A 14,555-nucleotide genomic window follows, 5' to 3' on the forward strand; every position below is an offset into this window, starting at 1 on the left:
GGACTGCATTAGCCCTCTTAGCTACAGCACCACCCTGGGAGCGCATGGTCAGTGGGTTACCTACCATGCCCCCTAAATCCTTTTCAAAGATATTGATTCCAAGGATCCAGCCTCTGTCTCACAAGTAGAAAGAAAAGGAGTACTTGTGGCACCTTAGAGACTAACAAATTTATTTGAGCATAAACTTTCATGAGCTACAGCTCACTTCATCGGATGCATGCAGTGGAAAATACAGTGGGGAGATTTATACACACAGAGAACATGAAACAATGGGTGTGACCCAACACACTGTAACCAGAGCCCAGCTTGGCTTGTGTGGGTGTGCGGCTCCCTGACAGACTTGGGCCATGGGGCTATTCATTGGCAGTGTAGATATTCAGGCTCAGGGTGGAGCCTGGGCTCTGGAACCTTCTCCCCTCAAGAGGTCTCAGCCCCCTGAGTCTACTTGAAGCCCAAATGTCCTGCGGCCCGAGCCCTGCAAGCCCAACTCAGGTGAGCCCAGCCAGCCATGGGGTTTTTACTGCAGTGTAAACGACTCCTGAGAGGGTTCTGAGCCTTAACCATGTAGTTCAGTATGTAGGCATCTAACACAGTCATGCAGAGAGGGTGGGTGGAGTCTTGCTTATCCTCATGCCCCTTAGAATATGAACTAATGGGTCCAGCTATGCACCCCAAGGTCATGGTCATTGAGTTTAAGGCCAGAATAGACCATTAAAACTGTGTATAGTCTGATCCCCTGCATATCACAGGCCACCAGCAGCACCCAGCACCTGCACACCAACCCAACCCCGAAATCAGACACACTGGTACAGCCTGTGGAGACTCGACTGTGACCTGCCACCAGCAGAGAACAGGTGAGACCGAGGGGCACCAGTGCCCCAGGCCTTCACAGGGGCAGGGAAAGGATCCAGTGAGATACACTCAGACAATGCTGGAGAGTGACTCACACCCACAGAGGAAGGCAAAAAAAATCCCCAAGGTCCCTGCCAATCTGATGGAAAAATTCCTTCCTGGCCCCACATGCGGATCAGTTAGACTCTGGGCATGTGAACCTGGGCTCTGCCCAACCCAGCCTCCATTCACCTCCTTTGGTGATGCTTCCTAGAAAAGTCACCAGGTTCCTGCCTTAAAATGACCAGCTAGAGCAGCAGGGCTGAGGGGCCCTGGGTGCACAGGCAGCTGGGAAGGGAGCAGGGAATTTCCAAGGAATGCAGCGGATGCAATCTCCAAACTCATATGGGCAGCCACACACCCACTGACACGGACACACTCACAGCCAGAACCCTCTGACACTGACACACTCACAGCCACACACCCACTGACATGGACACACTCACAACCAGAACCCTCTGACACTGACACACTCACAGCCACACACCCACTGACACAGACACTCTCACAGCCAGAACCCTCTGACACTGACACACTCAGAGCCACACACCCACTGACACTGACACACTCACAGCCACACACCCACTGACATGGACACACTCACAACCAGAACCCTCTGACACTGACACACTCAGAGCCACACACCCACTGACACTGACACACTCACAGCCACACACCCACTGACACAGACACACTCACAGCCAGAACCCTCTGACACTGACACACTCACAGCCACACACCCACTGACATCAACAGCCACACCCCTACACACTCACAGCCACATCCACAGGCTGACACAGCCACACCCCTACTGATGCCAGATACCCACTGACACCGACACCCATCCACACCCAGGCTCACACTTCCAGGCCCCTTTGCACACCCACCCCCTTGACTCCACGCGGCGGGGCTGCAGCTGCCCAGCCAGCTCTGACGGGCACCGGGAGCTCCGGGGTTGAGGCTCGGGGAGGCGGCGGCGCCGCGGGGCGCACGGGGCAGGGCCAGGAGCCCCGGGGGCCGCCAGGCCAGTTGGGGGCCGGGCAGGGGCAGGTCGGAGCCGGGCACCGAGCTCAGACCCGCTCCCGTGACGCAGGCGCTCGGCTCCCAGAGGACGGCACCAAGCTGCCGGGCAGCGGCTCCGGGGAGCCCGAGCCAGCCATGCCGCGGGGCGCCGCCAGCGGGGCGCAGCCCGGAGCCAAGCCGGAGGCGCCCCGGGGCGCGGCAGGGGCCGTCTGCGGACCCGCGCTAGCGGCGGCCCCTGAACTGGCAGGAGCCAGCGGGCGGGATGCGCCCCGCCGGGAGCAGGTAACCGGGGCCGGGGCCTGTGCTGGGCAGCGGCGAGCGGGGCAGGGCGCGGAGCCGGCGGCTGCTCAGCACCATGGAGAGAGGCGCCGGGTCCGCTCCCTGGCCCCGGGCCGCTGCACAGCTCCAGCCCGGAGCGCGGTGCCCGGCGCCGGGTCCCGCCGACCCGGTAGGTGCGGAGGGGCCGAGCCGGGTCGGCAGCTAGCTCGGGGAGGGAGCGGAGAGAGCTGGGAAAAGTCGGGGGACGGGCCCCCTTGCCCCATAGCACATAACGCCCCGGGCGCTACGGGAACTCCCGCGGGGCTGCGCCCAGTCCTCCCCCGGCTCCGGCCGCTCGCCGGTGGCTTGTCCGTGCCGCGCCAGGGGCTCAAAGTTTCCGGGTTTCCCCCGCTCCGCTGCGCCAGGCTGGGTCCGCCTGGGGGGCTCCGGCCCGGTGTCTCCGGGGCCCTCTGTCCGCCCGTATCGCTCCGAAGGTCCGCGGGGCTCCTGGCGGGTGCCAGGCAGGGGCTGTGCGGAGCCGAGATAGCTGGGGACAGGCCCGCGGGGGCCGAGGCGAGCTGTCCCTGCCGGGCCGGGGGCACAGGCCGAGCTCATGGGGGTGCTGGGCAGCGTCCCCTGGCTGGCGCCTGGCTCAGGGGCACTGGTCCAAAGAGCGCAGCCTAGACAGGAAGGAGCCAGGGTCAGTGGCAGCTTCCCTGCGGGGCGGGTCTCACGTCTCGGCTCTTACCCTGGAGGCCCTTCCAGAGCCACCAGGTCACAGCTGTGGGACCTGCCCCCACCACGGTACAGTTAGATCCCCACTACTCTCTGGGTCTAGGACAGCGCAGGCTGCAGTGCCACTGAGCTGCAGCCCTGAGCTGCGGGGGAGGGGAGTTCCCCCATCCCCGGCCGTCCCAGGGGTGCCCAGAGAGAGGCAGGTTCCCTCCCTGGCTTGCACACTGCGCACACACCTCTGCAGCCGGCAACGGCCTTGAGGTGGGGTGTCAGCCTGGTCCCTGCGCTCAGGCTGGGATTCGCACGGGGGCCTGAGGGAGGCAAGTGCCCAGCTGCCTTGGGCTTCCGCGGTGCGAGTTCCGTCCCTGCCGGGCGCGCTGGGCTTGCTGCACACCCCGGGGAGTGGTGGAAGGGGGTACGCGCCGGGGCCGGCAGGGACCGCTGTGCTCAGTTAGTCGGGCCTCCCGCTTAGCAGGCCCCAGACCTGCCCCCACATACCTCCGAGAGCTCGGCCTGTAGCAAAACATCCCATCCTGACTTTGAAATGACCGGGGATGGAGAATCCACCAGCCCCCGGGGGAAATGTTCCAAAGGCTAATTACTCTCCCCAGTAACAACCGGCATCTTATTTCCAGACTGAATTTGTCTAGCTTCAACTTCCAGCCACTGGGCTACATTGTAGGGACTGAAGAGCCCATTATGAAATAGTTGTTCCCCATGTTGGTCATCAAGTCACCCCTTATCCTCCTCCTTGTGAAGCTAAAAAGTTATTCACTTGTTCCCATAAGATAAGAACTAGGGGCCACCAAATGAAATTTATGGGTAGCAGGTTTAAAACAAATAAAAGGAAGTTCTTCTTCACTCAGCGCACAGTCAACCTGTGGAACTCCTTGCCTGAGAAGGTTGTGAAGGCCAGGACGGTAACAGGGTTTAAAAGAGAACTGGATACATTCATGGAGGTTATGTCCACTAATGGCTATTATCCAGGATGGGTAAGGAATGGTGTCCCTAGCCTCTGTTTGTCAGAGGGTGGAGATGGATGGCAGGAGAGAGATCACTTGATCATTACTGGTTAGGTTCACTCCCTCTGGGGCACCTGGCATTGGCCACTGTCAGCAGACAGGATACTGGGCTGGAGGGACCTTTGGCTAGACCCAGTAGGGCCGTTTTATGTTCTTAAATAAATAGAGCTCCTGGAGTCTATCACCATGGGGCAGGTTTTCTAATCCTTTAACCATTCTTGTAGATCATCCTTGACCCCTTCCATTTATCACTGAACTTGAATTGTGGGCACCAGAACTGGACAGGGGATTGCAGCAGCGCTTGCACCCATACAGAGGGAAAATAACCTCTCTGCTCCCACACGGGAGTCCCTTGCTCATGCATCGCATTTGGCAACTCCCAGGGAGCCCATGTTCAGCTGATTATCCCCCATGACCCCCACCCCTTTTTCAGTCCCTGCTTCCCAGGAGAGAGGCCCGCAGGCTGTAAGCACGGCCGGCGTTCCTTGGCCCTAGCTGCATGTCTTTACATGTAGCTGTAGTAACACATGTATTGTTTGCTTGTACCCAGCTTACCAGAGACCCCACCTGCTCCCCCGATTTCCAGGGCGCAGGTGTGTGCTAGGAGCAGTGTGCTGTCCGAGCGCACCCCCTTGTGGCCCTTCGGGCACACTGCTCTGGCAACCGCTTGGTTCTTGCAGTAGTTTACTCCCAGACCCACATACTGAGAACAAGCATCCCCCTTTGGATAAAAAACGCTTTAGCCCAGCCAACCCAACCCTTCTCCTGGGGTGCTAATTCTGACAGGCCTCTCCTACATTCAGGAGTCCTTCTGCCTTCCTTCTGGAGCCAGGTTACTATGGAGGGAAGCTGTGCTGTCAGCTAGCTCCTCATTCAGCTGTCCCCCACTCCAGGCAGTCCTAGGCAGGACTCCAGCCCTCCTGGTTGGCTGGGAGAGGGGCACCATTCCCCACCCTGCAGTACAAGGCTCCTGGTCCTGGGCTGTGACAGGAACAAGAGCCTGGGGTTTTCCCCAAGCCCTGGAGCTTGCCTCCTCTCTCCAAGGACCCTGCTTCTGACATTTCCTGGGCCCTTGTGTACCTCACAACTCCCCAAAGCATACAGGGCTGGCCACGCAGCAGGGGCTGGCTGACCCCTCGTCCCTAAGCTCCTGCATGGGACAGACCACCCTGGTACAGTGCTTGGGCAGGAGGCCCCACTGAAAAGCAAACCAAATGTAGAGGGAATTTAGACACCACTGCAGCCAAGGCCCACACTAGAACCCGCACACTCAGCACATGGCAGCAGCTGTTCTGAGTGAGCTGGTGAGATCAAAGCCCCACCAGGAAGCTTGTGAGCTGTCCACATTAGGTAGCTGTAGAGCATTTCTGTTCCCAGGTGCCATCATCCCTCCTGGGCAAATGGGCAGGTCTGAGTTCTCCTTGGATCTCAGGCCAGAGGAAGAGACAATGAAATACCAAACATGGCAGTAGCTCCATGTGTCTCCAGACATAACTACATGCAGGTAAAGGAGCCAATGGAGCACAAGCAGGAAATGAAAAGGGCCAAGGATACACGCACCTTAAAAATACAGTCAGGGCCCAGAGGCCCACCCAGGAAAATGAGAGGGATGCACTGTCCCTACAGCGTTTGCCCCAGTCTCCACTGGAAAGCAGAGGGCGACAAGGTGCCGCGATGACCTGGGGAGTGCGGGCAAGCTTTTATATGATGGGACTTGCACTGCAACAGAGAATGCGGGCCTTACATGTAGGAAAGGGAGAACCCAGGAAATGGCACCCTTACAATATACACAGCTGGGGCCTAAGGTGGTGATGGGGACGCAGACATACAGACCCGAGTTCAGCTGTGGGCAGGATTTCATAAACATTAACAGGGGAACTGGTGGCAGAAGAGTTAGAAACATACGTCAGGCCCAGATGCTTCTCTTCACAGTTCAAGCTATGGAAGGGGAGGTGTGACCGCACCTGGATGGCTAGGAATACCTCTCATAGGAAGAGTAAGTGCAGGTGTGAAGCAAACAGACTGCAAGGCCCACTGACCATCCAGTGGATGAAGATCCAGGAGACAATCCATTTCTATGGATTTGGGGTCACCTCCCTCAGGCCCTGCCTTCCTAGGCCCTTTCCCATCTCATCAGCACAGCTGGCAGCATTCCTGTGAGCCTCCACCGGCCATGCACAGATAGCCCTCAAGGAGGCCTCCAAGCTGTGGAGGGACAGTTGGGATTCCTCTGGGTAGCAGCAATTTAGGATCATGACTCTGGTCACACAGAGCTCAGCTCGTTCCTTGTGGCCAGTGAGTCATAGAATCATAGAATCATAGAATATCAGGGTTGGAAGGGACCCCAGAAGGTCATCCAGTCCAACCCCCTGCTCAAAGCAGGACCAAGTCCCAGTTAAATCATCCTAGCCAGGGCTTTGTCAAGCCTGACCTTAAAAACCTCTAAGGAAGGAGATTCTACCACCTCCCTAGGTAACGCATTCCAGTGTTTCACCACCCTCTTAGTGAAAAAGTTTTTCCTAATATCCAATCTAAACCTCCCCCATTGCAACTTGAGACCATTACTCCTGGTTCTGTCATCTGCTACCATTGAGAACAGTCTAGAGCCATCCTCTTTGAAACCCCCTTTCAGGTAGTTGAAAGCAGCTATCAAATCCCCCCTCATTCTTCTCTTCTGCAGACTAAACAATCCCAGCTCCCTCAGCCTCTCCTCATAAGTCATGTGCTCTAGACCCCTAATCATTTTTGTTGCCCTTCGCTGTACTCTTTCCAATTTATCCACATCCTTCTTGTAGTGTGGGGCCCAAAACTGGACACAGTACTCCAGATGAGGCCTCACCAGTGTCGAATAGAGGGGAACGATCACGTCCCTCGATCTGCTCGCTATGCCCCTACTTATACATCCCAAAATGCCATTGGCCTTCTTGGCAACAAGGGCACACTGCTGACTCATATCCAGCTTCTCGTCCACTGTCACCCCTAGGTCCTTTTCCGCAGAACTGCTGCCGAGCCATTCGGTCCCTAGTCTGTAGCGGTGCATTGGATTCTTCCATCCTAAGTGCAGGACCCTGCACTTATCCTTATTGAACCTCATTAGATTTCTTTTGGCCCAATCTTCCAATTTGTCTAGGTCCTTCTGTATCCTATCCCTCCCCTCCAGCGTATCTACCACTCCTCCCAGTTTAGTATCATCCGCAAATTTGCTGAGAGTGCAATCCACACCATCCTCCAGATCATTTATGAAGATATTGAACAAAACGGGCCCCAGGACCGACCCCTGGGGCACTCCACTTGACACCGGCTGCCAACTAGACATGGAGCCATTGATCACTACCCGTTGAGCCCGACAATCTAGCCAGCTTTCTACCCACCTTATAGTGCATTCATCCAGCCCATACTTCCTTAACTTGCTGACAAGAATGCTGTGGGAGACCGTGTCAAAAGCTTGCTAAAGTCAAGAAACAATACATCCACTGCTTTCCCTTCATCCACAGAACCAGTAATCTCATCATAAAAGGCGATTAGATTAGTCAGGCATGACCTTCCCTTGGTGAATCCATGCTGACTGTTCCTGATCACTTTCCTCTCCTCTAAGTGCTTCAGGATTGATTCTTTGAGGACCTGCTCCATGATTTTTCCAGGGACTGAGGTGAGGCTGACCGGCCTGTAGTTCCCAGGATCCTCCTTCTTCCCTTTTTTAAAGATGGGCACTACATTAGCCTTTTTCCAGTCATCCGGGACTTCCCCCGTTCGCCACGAGTTTTCAAAGATAATGGCCAAGGGCTCTGCAATCACAGCCGCCAATTCCCTCAGCACTCTCGGATGCAATTCGTCCGGCCCCATGGACTTGTGCACGTCCAGCTTTTCTAAATAGTCCCTAACCACCTCTATCTCTACAGAGGGCTGGCCATCTCTTCCCCATTTTGTGATGCCCAGCACAGCAGTCTGGGAGCTGACCTTGTTAGTGAAAACAGAGGCAAAAAAAGCATTGAGTACATTAGCTTTTTCCACATCCTCTGTCACTAGCTTGCCTCCCTCATTCAGTAAGGGGCCCACACTTTCCTTGGCTTTCTTCTTGTTGCCAACATACCTGAAGAAACCCTTCTTGTTACTCTTGACATCTCTTGCTAGCTGCAGCTCCAGGTGCGATTTGGCCCTCCTGATATCTTTCCTACATGCCCGAGCAATATTTTTATACTCTTCCCTGGTCATATGTCCAACCTTCCACTTCTTGTAAGCTTCTTTTTTATGTTTAAGATCCGCTAAGATTTCACCATTAAGCCAAGCTGGTCGCCTGCCATATTTACTATTCTTTCGACTCATCGGGATGGTTTGTCCCTGTAACCTCAACAGGGATTCCTTGAAATACAGCCAGCTCTCCTGGACTCCCTTCCCTTTCATGTTAGTCTCCCAGGGGATCCTGGCCATCTGTTCCCTGAGGGAGTCAAAGTCTGCTTTCCTGAAGTCCAGGGTCCGTATCCTGCTGCTTACCTTTCTTCCCTGCGTCAGGATCCTGAACTCAACCAACTCATGGTCACTGCCTCCCAGATTCCCATCCACTTTTGCTTCCCCCACTAATTCTACCCGGTTTGTGAGCAGCAGGTCAAGAAAAGCGCTCCCCCTAGTTGGCTCCCCTAGCACTTGCACCAGGAAATTGTCCCCTACGCTTTCCAAAAACTTCCTGGATTGTCTATGCACCGCTGTATTGCTCTCCCAGCAGATATCAGGAAAATTAAAGTCACCCATGAGAATCAGGGCATGCGATCTAGTAGCTTCCGTGAGTTGCCGGAAGAAAGCCTCATCCACCTCATCCCCCTGGTCCGGTGGTCTATAGCAGACTCCCACCATGACATCACTCTTGTTGCACACACTTCTAAACTTAATCCAGAGACACTCAGGTTTTTCCACAGTTTCGTACCGGAGCTCTGAGCAGTCATACTGCTCCCTTACATACAGTGCTACTCCCCCACCTTTTCTGCCCTGCCTGTCCTTCCTGAACAGTTTATAACCATCCATGACTGTACTCCAGTCATGTGAGTTATCCCACCAAGTCTCTGTTATTCCAATCACGTCATAATTCCTTGACATCACCAGGACCTCCAGTTCTCCCTGCTTGTTTCCAAGGCTTTGTGCATTTGTATATAAGCACTTGAGATAACCTGTTGATCGCCCCTCATTCCCAGTATGAGGCAGGAGCCCTCCCCTCTCAGACATTCCTGCCTGTGCTTCCTCCCTGTATCCCGCTTTCCCACTTACCTCAGGGCTTTGGTCTCCTTCCCCCGGTGAACCTAGTTTAAAGCCCTCCTCACTAGGTTAGCCAGCCTGCTGGCAAAGATGTTCTTCCCTCTCTTCGTAAGATGGAGCCCGTCTCTGCCCAGCACTCCTCCTTCATGGAACACCATCCCATGGTCAAAGAATCCAAAGCCTTCTCTCCGACACCACCTGCGTAGCCATTCGTTGACCTCCACGATTCGACGGTCCCTACCCAGGCCTTTTCCTTCCACGGGGAGGATGGACGAGAACACCACTTGCGCCTCCAACTCCTTTATCCTTCTTCCCAGAGCCACGTAGTCCGCAGTGATCCGCTCAAGGTCATTCTTGGCAGTATCATTGGTGCCCACGTGGAGAAGCAGGAAGGGGTAGCGATCCGAGGGCTTGATGAGTCTCGGCAGTCTCTCCGTCACATCACGAATCTTAGCCCCTGGCAAGCAGCAGACTTCTCGGTTTTCCCGGTCAGGGCGGCAGATAGATGACTCAGTCCCCCGGAGGAGAGAGTCCCCGACCACCACCACCCGCCTTCTCCTCTTGGGAGTGGTGGTCGTGGAACCTCCAACCTCAGGACATCGCATCTCATGCCTCCCAACCAGCGGAGTCTCCTTCCGCTTTCTCCCCCCAGACATATCATCTGGTCCACTCTCCGCAATGGTACCTGTGGAGAGAACATGAAAGCGGTTAGTTACCTGTGTCTGTGTTACTGGAACCCGGACATTCCGCTTACCTCTTCTGGAGGTCACATGTTGCCAAGCTTCTTCACTGGCCTCTTGGCTCCTCTGTGCAACCTGCTCTATATCTTTAGAGCTTTGTGCCCCTAGAAGGCTATCCTGAGTTTGGTCCAGAAAATCCTCAGTCTCTCGTATACAACGCAGGGTCGTTACCTGTTGCTCCAGACCTTCAATCTTCTCTTCCAATATGGAGACCAGCTTGCACTTTGTACAGACAAAGTCGCTTCTGTCCTGTGGAAGAAAGACAAACATGGCACATCCAGTGCAGGTCACAACAGCTGAATCCCCCCCTTCCATATCACCTACCTACTATGTACTATTGGGACATGCTGAGGGGATGTCCCAATGTATCCACCTTTTCCATCCACACACACCCCAATCCCATCCCATGAGTTTGGTGCCCACCACGCAGGGCAGGGCGCACCTGAGCATTAATACAAGGTCATCATAAGAGGGAGTTTGAGTGTGGCATGATTTCGGACCAGGCCCCGTAGGCCATGGTGAAACAACCAAACTCCTCTCTGTATTTCAGGAGGGCATGTGCTGCCCTCCCATATAGCGGACAGATTTACTGCATGGGGCCAGTGTAGATTTACGGGAGGAGCTGCTGGAATGGATTAAAGCATCATGTACGGATGGGACACACTCGGCACTAGCAATACAACACTAGTCCAAGGGGCTAATTTCAGTAGGCTTCAGATCAGGCCTCATATGATCGGGGTAGGAGCGTGGAGAGAGGGGTCAGCATTGGGACTGCCTGGCATAGCAGGGCCCTTCCGGAAGGTAACCTACATTCCCGGCAGCCTCCAGCTGTTAGCACATTTACTAATGAAGCGAAACTGGGCAAGAGGCAGCCAGAATAAAGAGAGAGTGCAAACACCTCGGAGGTGATGCCTGTACAGTGGCCTGGGGGCAGCTAAGTGGCTGATGGGTAATAATGAGCCTTGAGACTCTTCACATGGGCTAAGCGCACAGGAGAGGAAGCATGAAGCCCAACAGGCCAGCATGAGCCCAGGGCCGGAGTGCGACTAGCACAGTGAGAAAGGAGGCCAAGGCCAGGCCGACCAAGCAGATCTCTGCTGACAGGGAGGAGGCCATGCTGCAGAGAACCACACACATTTGCCCATCTGGCTCAAGTTCTTCTCTGGTGCCCATCCCCTTGGTATCAAGGAGCTGTCACAGGAAAGGCATTTCTGGGACTGACACAAAGCAATGGAAGGCAATCAAAGTGAGTCCAATTGCTGAGAGTACGAGGGACAGGAGAGATTTTTACAAGCACCTAAAGGGTTTAGGAGCGCAAATCGTATTGACTCTCACTGGGCTTCACCTGGGCATTCAGGAGCATGGTCCCATTGAAAGTCACTTGTAAAAATCTCACAGTGTGTGAATAAAGCTCACTTCAAATCATCAGAAAGTTCCAAGCTTTTAACAGCGGCGGTTTTCCATGGAGAATAAATGAGAGCATAAATACCCTTGTTTTTCCATCTCAGTTCAGCTATTATTAGCCAGGGGCCCGCACCATGTGGGTGCTGCCCAGACCAGCCCCTGCCCTGCAGAGAGTTCATTGCTGGTTTTATTGCCTGCCTTAGAAAGAAGATGCCCGAAGCCAATGTGACATGCCCTGGGGAACCGGGGAAGAGACCAGATCACAGAGCCAGGCCTTTGAGAATAGGTGCTGATTCTGATTTCTCTGTTGCTTTAACAGGTGCCGGTTGCCTTTGCCTTTCCCAGCCAATAGACACTCGCTGGTGCGATGGATGAAGTGATGGAGCTGCAGATGGACGGGAATTCCCTGCTCAAGGCGGTGTGGCTAGGCAGACTCTGGCTGGCCAGGCTCTTGCCGGAAGGCGGGACCTACATTAATGAAAGCAATGAGAAGGGAGAGACCGCTCTCATGGTGGCCTGCCTTACTAAACACATGGATCAGCAGAGTACAGACAAAGCCCGGATGGTGAAGCACCTGCTGGATAATGGGACTGACCCCAACATCCAGGACAAAGCCGGCAGAACAGCCCTGATGCATGCGTGCCTCAGAGGAGCCGGGGAAGAGGTCGTTTCTCTGCTGCTGGAGAGCGGAGCAGGTCCGAGCCTAGAAGATCACTCTGGAGCCTCTGCTCTGCTTTACGCTGTCAACGCACATGACCAGGACGTGCTGAACCATCTCCTGAGAGCCTGCAAAGCTAAGGGAAAGGAGGTGATCATTATAACTGCGGACAAGTCCTCTTCAGGTACCCCAGCCACCCAACAATACCTTAACGTCCCGCCAGCGCCGGAGCCAGGGGAGAGGCAGCGCCCGGGCATCTGCATGGCGCCTTCGGAGGCTGAACTGCAAGTGCCCACTTCAGGGTCCTCAGCCGCTGTGAAGGAAGAGCCCTTCTTCCACTTCCTCCCCGCACATGCCGGCGGGTGCCAGCCGGCCCAGGCCCTTCACGAGCCCTGGTCTCCGAGCAGGAAATTCTGCAACCCCAGCAGAGCCCGTCTGCCGCCGCTGAAGAGGCTGCAGTCGGAACCATGGGGCTTGATTGCACCTTCTGTTCTCGTCTCCTCTGCCCATCCGGATGTGGCCAAGACGGTGCGTGCAAATGAGGAAATCACCCTGGGCATCAATGACTTGTCGCTCCGCAGACAGGGCTCCTTACGCAGGAAGGGCAAAGGCTTGTCCCTCTTCCCTTTGGGGGATGACCAGACTCTGAAGATCCCAGCGACTTCTGTGCTGGGATCAAGGAAACCATCCTATGACAAAACTCAGTCCCTTCCTCAGCGCCTAGCTAGGAGGGGCACTGTCCCTGCTGAGCCGGAGAACACCAGCTCCGCCGGCTCGGGCTCCGCAGCCTGCAAAGACGCCCTGCCCCGGAGAAGGCTGGGCACTGCACATTGCGATTCGGATTCACAGCTCTGCTGTGACTCCAGCTCCATTCTGGCCGATGCGGGGAAGGTGCCTTTGGAGAGAAAACAGCTCACTAGTTCCCATTTGGCTTTGTCCAACGGCTCCCGGGAATCCCTGGACAGCGCGTCCAGCACGTCTCCCAGCACCGGTCGCCACAGGCCACCCAATTTGCTGGAAAGACGTGGCTCTGGGACACTCCTGCTCGACCACATTTCTCATACCCGACCAGGGTATTTGCCTCCTTTGAATGTAAACCCCAACCTGCCAATTCCCAACATCGGCTCTTACAGCAAACTGTCTTCCCAGCTCGCTGGGGGCTTCAAACCCATAGTGCCCGCTGCTCCGAGTTCATCCAGAAAGGGTGACTTGAGAACCAGGAAGAAGCTGCTTCGAAGACACTTGATGCAGGTTGAGCAGATGAAACAACTCTCCAATTTTGAGGAAATAGTGGCCCAGTAGTTTGTATTTCAATGGATTTTCCATAAACATGCGCAAGGTCCCTGCTCTCTCGTGCTCCACACAGGGGTGTCCCTGTGGCTGACACCCCCCACTCCAGGAGGGGCAAGGCAGGGGTCAGATCTCCACAGCCTTGCACCTTGCGGAGGTCTGGGCTCTGGGCACCGGGGCCAAGTCAGGAGCATTTTACCCTCTCGTTGCCCAGCTGTGGAGACAACACCAGGTACAAACGGGGGGAATCAGCACCAAGTACTAAAAATGTTTCTCTACTAGTGCCCCCAGGTCTGTGCTTTGTTCCGCAGGATGGATCTGGTGAAGAGTTGATCATAGAGGAACCTAGAGTGTGAGACACACAAAGGAACATGATCCCTGTTCATTCATTCTCCAATTCTCTGTCCTTGATCTCTAGTTTTTCCTACCCACATGGAAACAGTCCTGGGATTGCCAGTGCCCATGGGGCTGGTGTACTTCTCAAGTGCCTACCAGAAACAGAGCAGGACTTCCTGCTGCCAGGGGGAGGAAGAGCCCAGCACCCTTGACCCACTGAATGTACTGACACCTGCCCTGAGCCGGAGAAGGGACAGGACTTCCGAGAAATCCTAGCACTTTAACAGGCCAGAGAATGGAGCAGATCCACTCCGGTGACACTCCAGCGCAACCAACAGGACTGCACCAGGGAGAAAATCGGCCACTGAGGCTGCCAGGCCCCCCATTGCTTGGCGGGATGTTCTGCTGTGGGCACTGCACAGCCTGGCAGGGGAGGGGGGCAGCATTCCCCATCTCTAGCCCATCGGAAGGGCGGGGACCTGGCCAGGTCTTTTCTCGGGGGAGGGAACCCGGAGTGTGGAGCAGAGCAGGGCCCATGTCTCGGGCCAAGGGCTCGTGGGGAATTCAGCCCCGTGCTCTGCTCCTGGGAGGTGCTTGGCCATTTAAGTCACATGCTGCTGACTATGTTCCAATCAGGGAGGCTCAGAGGATTTCTACCCTATGGCCATTTGATCTCAGCCCCCAAAGGGCCCCCCCTACAGCACATAGCCCACCTCCCCCCACGAGAGGCTGTGGGGGAGCCCCTCGCTGGGTCCCCAGCTAGCTGCAGGGAGGCGAGTGAGGGGCTGCAGGGTCAGCCCTCACCCGCTGCATCCACGGTGACATGGGCAAGGCCCTCACCCTTGGCTTCACTGCGGCTGCACCTGGGGCACAAATGGGCCTCAAGCCAGTTCAGCCCAGCATAGGGGGACCCTCTGGTGATAGCACAGCAGCTTCTGATCTCTCCCTGCTGAG

General features: G+C 55.6%; 1 protein-coding gene across 1 annotated transcript; it reads left to right on the forward strand.

Moving 5' to 3' along the window:
• Nucleotides 1-2,072: 2,072 nt before the first annotated feature.
• ANKRD34C (ankyrin repeat domain 34C) lies at nt 2,073-13,943 on the forward strand. Its single transcript, XM_038420529.2, has 2 exons — nt 2,073-2,196; nt 11,637-13,943. The coding sequence occupies exon 2, from the start codon at nt 11,685-11,687 to the stop codon at nt 13,275-13,277; it is 1,593 nt and encodes a 530-aa protein (XP_038276457.1). The 5' UTR covers nt 2,073-2,196; nt 11,637-11,684; the 3' UTR covers nt 13,278-13,943.
• The last annotated feature ends 612 nt before the right edge of the window (nt 13,944-14,555 follow it).

The sequence above is a fragment of the Dermochelys coriacea genome, chromosome 10 (genome assembly GCF_009764565.3).
Source record: "Dermochelys coriacea isolate rDerCor1 chromosome 10, rDerCor1.pri.v4, whole genome shotgun sequence".
NCBI classification, from domain to species: Eukaryota; Metazoa; Chordata; order Testudines; family Dermochelyidae; genus Dermochelys; species Dermochelys coriacea.